This window comes from Chinchilla lanigera, unplaced genomic scaffold (assembly GCF_000276665.1).
Source record: "Chinchilla lanigera isolate Chin_1 unplaced genomic scaffold, ChiLan1.0 scaffold00001, whole genome shotgun sequence".
NCBI classification, from domain to species: Eukaryota; Metazoa; Chordata; class Mammalia; order Rodentia; family Chinchillidae; genus Chinchilla; species Chinchilla lanigera.
This window is the reverse complement of record NW_004955402.1, coordinates 46,072,929-46,086,554: the sequence shown is the minus strand read 5'-3', so window position 1 is coordinate 46,086,554 and position 13,626 is coordinate 46,072,929. Positions and strand designations below refer to the sequence as shown.

Below are 13,626 nucleotides of genomic sequence, written 5' to 3'. Positions count from 1 at the left end.
ATAGGTAAATGGTCACAACTAGAGACCATACTCATAAGTGAAATAAATCAGACCTACATGTGCAAGCACCGCATTGTTTCACTAGTGTAAAACCTGAAAGAGTTCATTTAAACTAAGAGGTCTGATAGACATTGTGAAATGATGGGAAAGTACTCAAGGGTAAAGGGCAACTGGGATGTGGGAAAAGAGAAGGGAAAGAAGGAAAATTTTTTATGTGTGTATATACAGGATAGTTAACATAGTTGTTTTACTGTCTTCTATTTCTTTGCTAAAAGAAACTGTCAATAAGTCCTTTATTGATCAGTATTGCATGTCTCTTTCTGTTTTCACAAGAAGCCACTTTGAAAATATCAATATGTAATACAGCAAGCATTGTTAATTTCCACTTTGTAATTCTGTATTGTCTGTACTGTTCTTATGCTATTTTGTAAAAGGTTTTCTGTCTGTTAATGTTTTCCTGCTTTTGTTTTAAAAAAACAAAACGAAAAAAACCAAATTCATGCATGGCTTAAAAGAGCCAAGTTTCCAATACTTACCTTTTCCATGAAGTATTGGATATTCCTAATAACTAAATAGTTTATTCTTTTTAAAATCTTAATATCAAATCTTGTTTCTGATTATGTCTTTTAGAATGGGGACTGGAAGAATGGAAGAGGAAGGATGTCAATCAGGTATTTATTTCAATGTAATCATATTTAATTTTATCTCCTATAAGTTCAGATAAAGGTATGATAAATAATTATATTAGTAATGACAAAAGGTTTTTCAAAATATTTCACTTTACTGTGGAGAATACTTTCAGTGCAAATATTTTTAAGCACAACTGATTTCTTTTGTTTCAAAATTTTAAAACCTAAGTAAAAATGAAAGATTCCCTACAAATAATACTGGATAATTAATTTTTATGTTAACTGAAATTTGCATGCTTGCTTAGTTTCTATGATGTCTGATCATGGTTGCAGTGTATACTGCATGTGTAGATCTAATAAAACTCCTATTAAAGTTTCCTTCCTTCCTTCCTTCATTCTTTCCTTTCTATGTCACTTACTGTTTTTTTGTAACACACATTTTACCTTTAAGTATATTTTCTTACCTAACCAGCCTCCTTTCACATGCAATGGTGAAAATATGATGAAAGTGTACATTATCCAGCTAGAAATCTACCATTACAGAAAAATGTATGGGCAACCTAATAAAGTTAGACTAGTAGCATAATCTATTTGTCAATATTAAGTACACAATTGTCATTGTTGAAGATATGCTGCTCGAGTAGCCATCATCACTGTATGTAGAAGGCAGGACATCAGTGGGATATGGTTTCCAAAGTGGCAGAAATATCTTGCCTTCCAGGTCATGCACAAGTTGACATTCCTTATTGTGGTGACAAACTAGTGTCTGGGTTTGTACTTTCAGGCCTGTGGTTGCAGAAACCTGATTCTTGCAAGCATAGTAAGAATATTTTCTTCTCTTAGGATGAATGTTTGTTAGCCAAGTATCTTAGTTACTGAGACACAATACCCAACACCTACACGTTAAAGGAGGAAAGGTTTATTTTGGCTTACAGTCTGTAGAGGTTTCAGTCCATAGTCAGATGGCTTCAGGGCAGGATGTCAGGGCAGATGGGCATCATAGAGGAAAAACAGTTCATGGCATTCAATTCATGGCAAGGCAGCAAGCCTGCTTTCCATCTTTCCCTTTATATTCCATCCAAACTACAAGCCTTTTGGTTAGTGCCACCCACACGCTTGGTGCGGCTTCCCCGCACCTACACCCAGAACAACACTTAACCAATTAGTGGACTAACCAAAGTGTCACACTCTTAATCCATATTCACACACTCTAGATCCAGCCACCTTCAAAAATCCCTACCTATAAGCACAGGAAGCTTTGGGAGGACATCTAGATACAAGGCATAACACCAAATAAATGAAAATGTCACTTTCTAGTCACTGTGACATAATATCTAACACCTACAATTTAAAGGAAGAGAGGTTTAATTTGGCTTATGATTTCAGAGGATTCAGTCCATCATGGTAGGCTGACTTCAAGGCAGGAACATCATGGCAGAAGGGTGTAGCACAGAAATGCTATTTACCTCATGGTGCTGAGGAAGCAGAGCAGGGAAATGCTGCCAGAGCAGAAAGGCACACTTAATCCTCTAGGTGGCTTCTAAGCCAATCAAGCTGGTTGGTTAAATTTAGCCTCTATAATATATTAGAATATCAATTTATTAATTTGCTGTTAAAAATCTCTGTGGATCAGGAAGAACTAGAAGGCCACAAAACAAAGAAATGTTTTTTATGTAGCCAGACCAGGGCCAGATCAGAAACTGAACCAAATTCAGCTATTGCTGTCTGAATACTAAGTCTGTTATCTTAATACTCCTGCCTCAGATCTGCATTAGATGAGACTCTATTCATTCATTCCGCTGTTATAGACCTGGAATATGCTAATCTTTGTGCTAATTATAAAGGATATATGGTGAGTAAAACCAAATAGTCTTTGCCCCCAGAGATGAGAACTGATGCTGATCAAACTATTACACAAATAAATGAAATTATACCTGTAACAAATGCATCAGAAGAAGCCTGTGGAAACCATGAGCACATACTGTGGATATATCTTATACCCTATGTGATCAAGTGTCCCTGAGAAACTAAACATTGAAGTGAAATTGAAAAATAAGCAGGAATTTTGAGGCAAAGATAGTAGCAGAAGGACTTTCTAGGCAGAGGGACAGTCTGTGCATACAGCTCTGGTAAAAACATACCTGGTACCAGATGTGGTGGTCTGTGCTTATAACCCCTGTTATTCAGGAGGATTGCAAGTTTGAGGCCAGCCTGGGCAGTATATCTCAAAATAATATAAAAAGGGCTGTAGATACAGTAGACCCTTGAAATTTGTGGGGGTTATGTTTCTAGAGCATCCACAAATTTGTGAAAAACAGCCAATTTCAGATGTGGTCAGAAAAATGCTTATAAATGCCTATTTTTATAGTTTAAACCCTAAACATGCTATATCTCCACAGTTGCATAATTTAATTTAATAAAATACTGTATTAATAAAGCCTTAGAAGGGGCAGGGAGTTTTGGTGGCATCTTAGGGATCTAAGGGCTTTGAGAAGAACAAAACCAAAATCACTTGAGATAGCTATACTTGGTACAACCTGTTAAGATGCAGAAATGCTGGTGCATCTGCTGGAGATGTGTTATGAGGCGACAGCCAGTCAGCAACAAGGAGAACTAAATAATGCTCTTGGATTGGCTACTTGTAAACTTCCCCCCTAACTTACAGAGGATATTTGTGGTTTCTGTGAAATTGTGGGAGTTTCCACAAACAATTATTAGTTAGGTTCTAAGGAAAAAGCCACAAAGGACTGAGCCCATGAACTCTAAGCCATGACTTTGTGGGGGTATACTGTTTAGCTCAGTGCTAGAGTGCTTGCCTACTGTGCACAAAGCTTTTTAAGCCTCAGTGCTCTGTGTGTGTGTGTGTGTGTGTGTGTGTGTGTGTGTGTATGTGTGTGTGTGTGTGTGTGTGTGTGTGTGTGTGTGTACACCTCATGTATGAAAGAATATTAAAGAAAAACCACAAAGACTGTGTTATGGGAGGTAGAAGAATGTAGACGGAGACCATGTGGGGACTTATGGGCCTTGTAGGCTTTATATTAAAAGGTTATGAAAGCCCTTGAACTATTCGAGCACCTGGAGGATGACATGATTCAAACTTTTTATGAAAGAATTCTCTGGTTGTAGCATAGACAGATTAGAAAGAGCCAACAGTAGAGTTGGGGAGAAGGAAAAACAGGCAACTAAGAATACCTTGTAGATTTCAAGTTTTCTGGGAAATAGATTAGTTAAGATGTATCAGTGGTAACAACGATGGAAAACCTAGGGCCAAACTTGACAAACTCGGGAGATGCTGGTGAGACTGAAGAAACTCATCAGTGTGTTGTTAATCTGCAGGAGGGGAATAATCTACACAGTGATGCTGAGAGGGTTAGTGATAGTAATGGCATCACCAAGAATTGTAAGTGTGGCAGGTACTGGGGACTGAATCCAGAGCCTTTGCACTGAACTATGTCCCCAGTCCTTTTTATTTTTATTTTTTTTTATTTTGAGATAAGGTCTGACTAAGTTACTAAATTGCTCAGGCTGGACTGGAACTTGCAGTCTTCTTACTGCGGGCTCCTAGAGTGCTGAGGTTATGTGTATGTGCCACCATGCCAGGCTCATGTATTTTTTTTTAACTGATAAAATAACTGAAGCATTGAAGAAGGTAAATAACCTAGCCATGGTTTCAGAGAGTGCAGCTAAGGATTTGAAACTGGGCATGCTGACTTCTGAGCACTTTAATGCCTGAAGAGTTATATAGACTAATATAAGAAGTCAGCTCTATTTAGAAAAGTTAAGATCATTAGTTCACATTGGGAGCACACTCTATGGGATGAAGAGGAGTGGACACAAATTGGAGTGACGGGAGGTGAGAAAATGATGACAGGCAGAATAAGCAGCTCTGGTGAAAAACTGAACTTGAAAGGGAGACATCAAAAATAGTATTTGGGATCTTCCCTTGTTTATATATTTCCTGGGGTTCAGAGGCTGGTTGAATTACCTTCTAATACTTTCTTTCCTTAGTTAATGTACACGTTTCTCTAAAGTCCTCTATTGCTAGTATTTTCTACTACTTATGGCGTCCTTGTACATGATACTGATTTTTAGCCAAAAGGATAAGTAAGTTTTGTTTTAGTATGTTTTACATTGAAAACTCTTGTTTCAAATATATTTTTCATAAGTTCATGCATCTTTAGCAAATAATATTTTTAGAGATTAATGTCTTTGAGTATAAATAAAGTGAAATGATTATAACAGTTTATGGTTATATTTCAGAATATAGTCATGTAATTTCTGTGGTTATACTGTATCTGTAGATTTCTTAGAATTTAATTTTTGTATTTGTAGGCTGATATTACACCATTGATGGCTTCCCTTATTGGAGTCCCCTTTCCCCTTAATTCAGTGGTAAGGAATAAAATTTTATTATCAGTACTCAGTATTAAAAATTTCACAGAAAAAGTTATTGTTATGTATTTCTATATAATCTTTACATTTGGGCCACGGATATAGTTCAGCAGCATAAGAGCCTACCTGGCAAGTGCAAGGTCCTGAGTTTGATTCTCAGAACCAAAAAAAGAAAATAATCTTTCCATTTAAAAATGTATATTCCTCTTTCTTTCCTATCTTCTCCTCTCTCCTCTTCCCCTCCCCTCCCTTCCTCTCTCCTCTCCTCCCCTCTTTCCTCCTCTCCCTTCCCCTCTGTCTTCTCTCTTCTATTCTCTTCTGCTCTCTTCCCATCTCTTCTTCTCTCCTCCCCTGTCATCTCCCCTTCCCCTCCTATCTTCTTCCCTCATTTCTGTCTCTTCTTTTTCTCTGGAGATCAGTCCCAGGACTTTGTACATACTAGGTAATCACTCTACCACTGAGCTGTATCCCAAGCCCCTCAATTTTTTATTTTCTAAGGTCCATACAATTTATATTTTTGTAGTATAGATACAAGTGATGAAAAACAACAGAGACTGAGTCCATTTAAAAGAAAATTATTGGAAAGATATGGTTTACTGAATCACAGGGAGCTCAAAAACCAATCTTAGAAATTGCCAGAAACCAAGACAGCTCTAGATACTTAGAAGGAACCACAACCATGGTCCCATGGCAGGGCTATTCTGCTTAGGATACAGCAGTAGAGTAGAATAACATTTTACCTATTTCAGTTTCTGTTCCTTGACTGTTAGCAGTCAAATTCTACATGGTCCAACCCAGGTTATGTTACTATTTAGTAAGGTAGAGCAGGGCCCCTGTTTAAAGACTAACCAAACTATAAGATGTGATCAAAATGTACAGTGTTTAAATTTTTTAAAAAATGTATTAAAGATACATTGCTATTAATTCCCCCCCCACACACAAAATATTCCCCCTTGCTTGGAATACTTGCCACTTTATGAAGCACTTTTGGAACTCTTCTTTAAGATTATGATAAGATTTCGATTAGTGCTGCTTCCAAGTTTCGTCCAATGGAAAGGCAGCCCATGAAAACATTACAGTGTATCCACATCCACCTTATTCACCAGATCTGGCAAGATCTGGCACTGTGTGACTTCTGGCTCTTCCCCAAAGTCAAAATGATTATGAAAGGGAAGTGTTTTGAAGTTATAGAGGACATTGAGGCAGTACAACTAAAAAGATACTCATGAAAGAGGACTTCCATAACTGTTTTGCAACATAGCAAGGTGGGGGTAGGTGTGTTTGAAGCAAGGGCAAATATTTTCAAGGGGGTTAATGGCAATAAATCTTTTATATAATAATTTTTAAATTTAAACATTCAACATAGTTTTTGATCACACTGCATATATCCAGTGGAGAAGGTTTTTCAGCAGAAAATAATAATACAGTTACAAATGGACCTGGATGCAGAAAAGCCAAAAACAAAACAAAACAGAATACCATTCTAAGCAGCTACTCTCACTAGCTCTTCAAAATGAAGTTTACTGTAAAATATATCACCTTATCTGTAACTCTGAGTAATAAGATCCTGACAGTCATAAGTGTGTGTATGCATTTAAACAAAAGTTTTATAAAGTAATCTTTACTTTTTCAACATGTAGGACACTCTCATGTCTTTTTTTTCCTCTTAAATATACTAGCTATGACCCATCATAGTCATTTGTGTGTATGTTGTGCATGTATAAAATATTTAGTTCACTGCTTAGCACATAGTATATATGTTTGTTAGGTGTGTTGTTTTTTTTTTTTTCCCTATATAACAAATACCTGAGGTAATCAACTTTTAAAGAGAAATGGTTTGTTTTGTCATAAAGTTTTAGAGGTTTCAGTCCTTGGGTATATATCATGGTAGGATGCATGGTAGAGCCAAACTTCTCATCTTATGATCAAGGTGTGGAAGAGAGAAAGGAAATGCCTTGGGTCTCATAATCCCTTTTGCCAGCACGCCACCAGTGAACTGAAGACCTCCCACTCACTGGGCCCCACCTCTTATAATATCCATAGCCTCCCAGTATTGCTAAATCTTTCACACATGGGGACAGTTATGATCTAGACCATAGAGACAATCTCTCAATCAGTGTGAGGTTTTAAATTATCTTGTTTGAATTTAAATTATCTTTTTTGTTTTATTTACTTTATTATACCTATTTGGTGAAACACTATAGAACATATTTCAGTTATGATTTTTAAAAAGATTCTTCATTTAATCTAGTGATTTGTTTATATGTCTTATCTTTGTTGTTTCTCTTAGATCTGTTTCATTTTATAAGAATAGACTGAACACTAATACTAAACCAGTATTCCAATATTTGTTATTTACAGGGAATCCTTCCTATGGATTATCTGAACAACACTGACCTCTTTAAAGCAGAGAGCATATTTACAAATGCAGTACAGATACTTGAACAGTTCAAGGTAAAAAAAAAATATTCAAAAATGAGCAATAGTATAATTTAACAATTGAATATATTAGGTGAAAATATTTATTATTTTAATAAATTTTCTGTAATTTATTATCTTCAGATTTTTTATTTGCCTAGTGTCATACAGTTTCACAGTTGTGGAATACAGGCACTGTTAATCCTATTGGCTTTGACTTATGCTTATAAAGTCTACAATTTAAGTTTTTATCACTTGGAATTTGTCCCATAGAAGTATTATTAGGGATCACAACATTTGTCATTTCATGTATGTTGTTAGATACATTAGGAACTTAAAGAAGTGATTCTTTGATTAAAACTTTGGTTTATTTTGTTTTCAAGGAATTAAAAAAATACAATTTTAATTACATTATAGTATGTTATCTTGCAGGATTGATATACTCAATTGTTAGCTCCTTCAAGTAGTAAGATAGTATTCAATTTTTCTTTAAATACTTACGAAACAATATAACACAAAATTCCATTTATTTTCAAATTAGTTAACTACCCCTGAAGAACCACTTTAATGGATGTTTATATTTCAAAATGAAATTTATTTTTTGTTAACTTAATACACTTAAATATTTTCATGCTTGGTTCCCAGGTGAAAATGACTCAGAAAAAAGAAACTACTTTACCATTTTTGTTTACACCATTTAAGTAAGTCGCTTCTGTTTTTTATCAATCTAAAAAGAGGCTGGGTTAGTTTTTTGTAAACTGCCTTTTTGTGTACCTTAGTGCAAACTCCAAATTGAAGTCCTTTTCTGTTACTTTTGTTAAGTAATAAGCCACATGCTAGACACTTTTGAATGTCTGGAAGAGTAGGTGGAGGGACAGAGATACGTGAGAAAAATTAAGGAGATGACATGAGCACGACTTTTCTAGTTAGCAAGGAGGGTGTGGGGTTATAAGGAAGAGAGAGAGGATGACTCCTTAGCTCTTGGCTTGCTTGATTGAGAACATGCTGGTGCCATTATGTTTTATAAAAGGAAGAGCTAGTTTGAAAAGCAAAAATGGATATTTTTAGTTCAACTTACATTTGAAGGTATCAGTTAAAGAATTAGAAATAAGGCCTTAGATATCAGGAGATGGGGGGTAATTGTGAAGATTTTGGAACCATCACCATGAAGATGGTGGTAGAAACTGGTAAACATGTGGAGGCTCTAGGGAGAATGTAGGAAGTGACAAGAAAGGCCAACAGTAGAATTCTGAGAAATACTGGTTTCTAACAGGTAGGCAAAGCATTCTACCAGGTTGTTCCTTAGCCCAGTAAGATGTGTTTTTCCTTAAATCAGCAAAGAATAGATCTGAGTCATAGATCGTGTTTAATACCACTGACAATATGTAGCTTGGTATACTTGGTACTCACCTTTCTTGAGACTCACATTTAGTTTATAGAATTTTGCTATTGACCAAAATAAATTGAGATTATTTTATTTATGAGTCTTAAAGATGTGATTGAATTATTTTTGACAAGTTGTAAAACATGGGTGTAGTATTCATAAACTAGAAAGCCTTAGATATTGTATTGCCTTCTTAATAATATGACTTATATACCAAGTTTGTGTGTGTATATATGGATATATAAGCAATGAAACATAAAGCAAAATTAAGATTTTGCAATTTATAGTCATATAAAATTAATTACATGGACTATATCATTAGCATATTATACTTACAGATCTGTTATACTGATTCATATTTTCTTTTAATAATATAGTAGATTTGGAATTTGTTATTGGAATTGGTTTGAGTATATGTTTTCATTTTTCTTAAATATTTATTGATTGACTACTGTGTGCATCATAGATACAGCAGTAAACAAGATACACTTTTTACCTTCACAGAGGTAAAAAGTCTTTACCTTCACAGAGTTTGTTTATACTGTGGCAGTACAGACAGAGCATAACAAAATAAGTGAACAAGAAATACGTTATCAGTTCCTAATATGAAGAAAATCCATAGGATGTTGAGAGTGAGAATAACAGGATTGCTTTAGACCAGCCACTCTGGGAAGGCTGATGAGGAAAGTATTCTTCCCCAAGGTTCGCATGCATACGCCTTCTTCCATTTAGCCTGCTAGTTGACCTAAACTTCCCCCACACTGGCTTCAACTTTTGCCTGGATGTTCTGTATATATATAGAGAGAGCCACTGTTGACCTGTGTCATATGGGAGCCTGCCCTAGCCCCTTGTTTACCCATCCTGGAGCAGAGAGATTGCCAGGCTTATAGATCTGTCTGGCTAAAAGTCATGACTTGCTGAATGCCTGTAATATAGCTATGAAAACCTAAGATAAAGTGAAAAATTGGCTCTTTAAACTATATAACTCAAAGACCAGAACCTTATAAGTATGAAAATCCTTGGGGATATTTAAGAAGCTTTTGCATCCATAAAACAAAACCAGTGTTTATTAAGAGAAAAAGGCACAGAATATATCAAAACCTGTAAGGAGGGGAAATGCAGAGAGAAACTTACAAAAAGATAAACAATACAAGAAGGGTCCAGGAGGAAGCAGATCCTCTAAATGAGAATAGGAACTGAGTAGACCTGAAGCTGAATAAAATGAATTTTAAGGGATAGATGCATAGACTGAGAAGCTGGAGGAGTTTAGCAACAAGATGGGATGAATGGAACATATATTTCTTCCCACCTCCCACCCCCCAAAAAACAATAATAGGACACAAAAAGTAAAGAAATTTGTCAAAAAAAATATGCTTCAAATGTGAAGCATTTGGTTCACATGCTCAGGTTGTACATGATTTTGAACAGTTGCTGGGGTGTGAGAAAGGGAATTCAACATTGTACATGGATGAAGGCTTTAAGAAATAAATGAGAAAATCTAGTTATAGTATAAAACTTTGATATTCAGTGAAGTGTATTTAAATACTAGTCATACTAATATAAATATTGGTTTTCAGCTTTTAGAGTTAATCCTTAGGCAAAGGAGGCAAGAATTAATTATAATTAGATAATACAGTGCAAGTTTACCAATCTTGACAGTATAAAAGTGCAGTTGACAGATTGAAAGGCAGAGGAGAAAGAAAATGTATGTAGAATAACACTAGTACTATTGCATGCATAAATTAGAATGTGGAGAATTCTGTCTGTAGTTGATAGAATACGGTAGAGATCTACATGTTAGATTATTAAGGTAACCAAGATAGCCAGCAGACAGATCAAAATATAAGATTGCTTTGTTGAGGGGGAAGCAGAGCCAGAGACAGCAGGGAGTCAACAGAAAATACCTCAGACCATTAAGTCAAGAAGTAGCATGAAAAATATAGTGTATTAGATACTTTCTTGTCACTGGTGGAAAGTACCCAACCCTCACAATTTAAAGAAGAGATTTATTTTGGCTCATCATTTCAGTCCATGGTCAGTTGGTCCATGGTAGAAATGGCATGGCATGAAGGGCGTGGTGGAGGAAAGCTGTGATATCTTGGCAGCCAAAAAGCAGAGAGAGAAAAGAAGAGTCAGGGACAAGAACACACCCTTCCAAGGACGCACCTCCAACTGGCCCCCACCTCTAAACACCACATTTAGTTACTGAACTCAGTAATGGATGAATCCCCTGATAAACACAGCCTGCCAAGATTCGCTCACTTTGGAAATGCAGCAGAGTTGGGGTGAGGCGTAGTATTTTAGACCCAAATCAGAGCACAGAGAAGAAAAGCATAGTAAGAAAATAGAGATAATGACCACGATAAAAAACAAACACATGTAAAGCATTTTTGTGTCTGGGTTTGTGAACTGAGAAATGAGAGGGTAAGGCAAGGATTTATTCATTGTCCTGCCCTTCTGTACTATTTGATTTTTACAAATTATATGCATATATTGCTTTAATAAAACATTTTTAAATAAATGAAAATAGGTATTCTAATAATTAACACTGTAGGATATGTAATAGAAAAAAGGATACTGTTTATAATGGAAATAAAATTATTTAGGAAGATAATAATGAAAAATGTGGAGAAAACTATAAAATTTTATTTTAGGTCATAACAAAATATAAATAAATATTGGGTGGTAATATTTAATACTGTGAAATGTCAGTCATCTCCAAATTACTTATTAAATATTGTGTAATGTTAAATACTTTCATATAACTCCTTTTTTGTTTTAGTTGTACTGGAGATCAAATGGAGGGGTGCTTTACCATTGAGCTATATCTCCAGCCTCTTAAGATTGGTATTTTTAGCCAGAATCTCACTCAGCTACCTAGATTGGTTTTGAGTTTGCAATCCTTCTGCCTCAGCCTCCCAAGTAGATGGCATTATCGCTAGGCATGTATCACTATGCCTGAAAAAAGATGGCTTTTAAATTTATATAGAAGAATACATTTTCAAGAGTAACAGCTAATATTGAGAAGAAATAGGATAAGAGGTTTACTCTATTAGCTAGGATACATAATCTTAAAGCTATTATAACAGAGGTAATACCAGTAAAGACAAATATATAGATTACTAGAACTAACTTAGTAGTATCTGAAGAAACTAATACCTATCAATAAGTAATATTTTTCCCACTTCCCAGATGGGAAGGAAACTAAACTTTAGGAAAAAACTTCCTAAACACAACTTTAGGAAACTAAAGCACAAAGAAGTAACTATCTTGACATTTTTCACTTGTAAACAGGAGAGTCAGAATTAGCAGTCTGGCTCCAGAGTCTGATATAGTCTTAACTGATGACAACTATTTTACAAAGTACATTCATGCTGTTTATTAAAACTAAGAGTGTTAAAACTACATGCCCAAGAGAATTCATTTTTTTTATTTTATGGAGAAAAGGTAAAACAAAATTTCATAACAAGATGATAGGAGAATAACAGTAGTTAATACATTGCATATTGTTATCTTGAAAGTAGTTACTCATGGGACAAGATATGGGCATAAAAAATTCTCCAATTAATATAAGCACAAATTGTCCTTTTCTATGAACTGTGAGACACTAATAGTATAACTAACTTGCATTTTTCTCCCATTTCCCTTCCTTTAACCTTCCCCCCATCCTAGTTCCTTTTTCCTTTTTAACAATTTCTTCCCATTTCACAATATCTATTGTACATTTTAGACCTTATTCACTCTTTCAGTTTTTCTTACCAGGCAGGCAATATGGTGTTTACACATGTGAGTCTGATTTATTTAACTTTTGTTTAGGGTCTCAAGTTGCATGCATTTACTTATAAGTCTCAAGTTTATCCTTCTTTATGACTGAGTAGTATTCCATTGTATATAAAAAAACGACATCGTTTTAACGATTCCTTGGTTGATGGGCATTTGGGTTGTTTCCAAGATTTAGCTATGACAAATTTTGCTGCTGTAAACACTGGTGCACGTATATCGCTGTGGTATGATGTTTTTAGTTCTTCTGGGAAGATACCCAGAAGGGGAATAGCTGGGTTGAATAGGACCTTTAATCCTAGCTTTTTGAGGAATCTGCATACTAATTTCCACAGTGGTTGCACCAGTCTGCACTCCCACCAAAACTAGAGAAGGGTGCCTTATTCCCCACAGCCCTGCCAACAGTTGTTATTGGTTGATTTCTTGATGATAGCCATTCTATCTGGGGTGAGATGGAATCTCTGCATCTTTTGAATGATCAATAATATTGGGAACGTTTTTCATGTATTAATTTGCCATTTGTATTTCTTCATTTGAGAAGTGTGTATTCATCTCAGATGCCCATTTTTGGATTGAGTCATTCAATTTAGAGGGTATAATTTTTTTCAATTCTTTATATGTTCTAGAGAGAACATATAAAGGGACAGTTGGCTATATTTTTTTCCCAATCTGTTGGTGGTCTTTTCACACTATTGGTGATTTCTTTTGATGTGCCTAAGCTTTTTAATTAGATGAAATCCCAGTTATTGACTCTTTGAAGTATTTCCTGTGCAGTTGGTTTTTGTCATGAACTCTCTGCCTACTGCTATGTCTTCAAGATTTCTACCTATTTTCTCTTCCAGTAGATTTAGTTTTCCTGTTTTAATATTTAGATCTTTGATCCATTTTGATTTTAGTTTAGTGCATGGTGATAGGCATGGGTGTAGTTTAGTCTTTGGCCTGTGGAAATCCAGTTTTTCCGGCACCACTTATTAAAGAGGCTATCTTTCTTCCAGTGAACATATTTGGCCCCTTTGTCAAAGA

General features: G+C 35.4%; 1 protein-coding gene across 7 annotated transcripts in view; it reads left to right on the top strand.

Moving 5' to 3' along the window:
• Positions 1-13,626, top strand: part of Pign (phosphatidylinositol glycan anchor biosynthesis, class N) — a 135,058-nt gene that overhangs the window by 28,080 nt on the left and 93,352 nt on the right. For all 7 annotated transcript variants that reach the window (XR_001232906.1, XM_013511173.1, XM_013511163.1 and 4 more), the window contains 4 exons: positions 631-671; positions 4,962-5,021; positions 7,383-7,475; positions 8,085-8,140. Coding sequence is in view for 6 of the 7 variants with exons in the window: in XM_013511173.1 (XP_013366627.1) it covers positions 631-671; positions 4,962-5,021; positions 7,383-7,475; positions 8,085-8,140 (250 nt within the window). In the remaining variant the exon portion in view is untranslated. The remainder of the gene's footprint in view (positions 1-630; positions 672-4,961; positions 5,022-7,382; positions 7,476-8,084; positions 8,141-13,626) is intronic.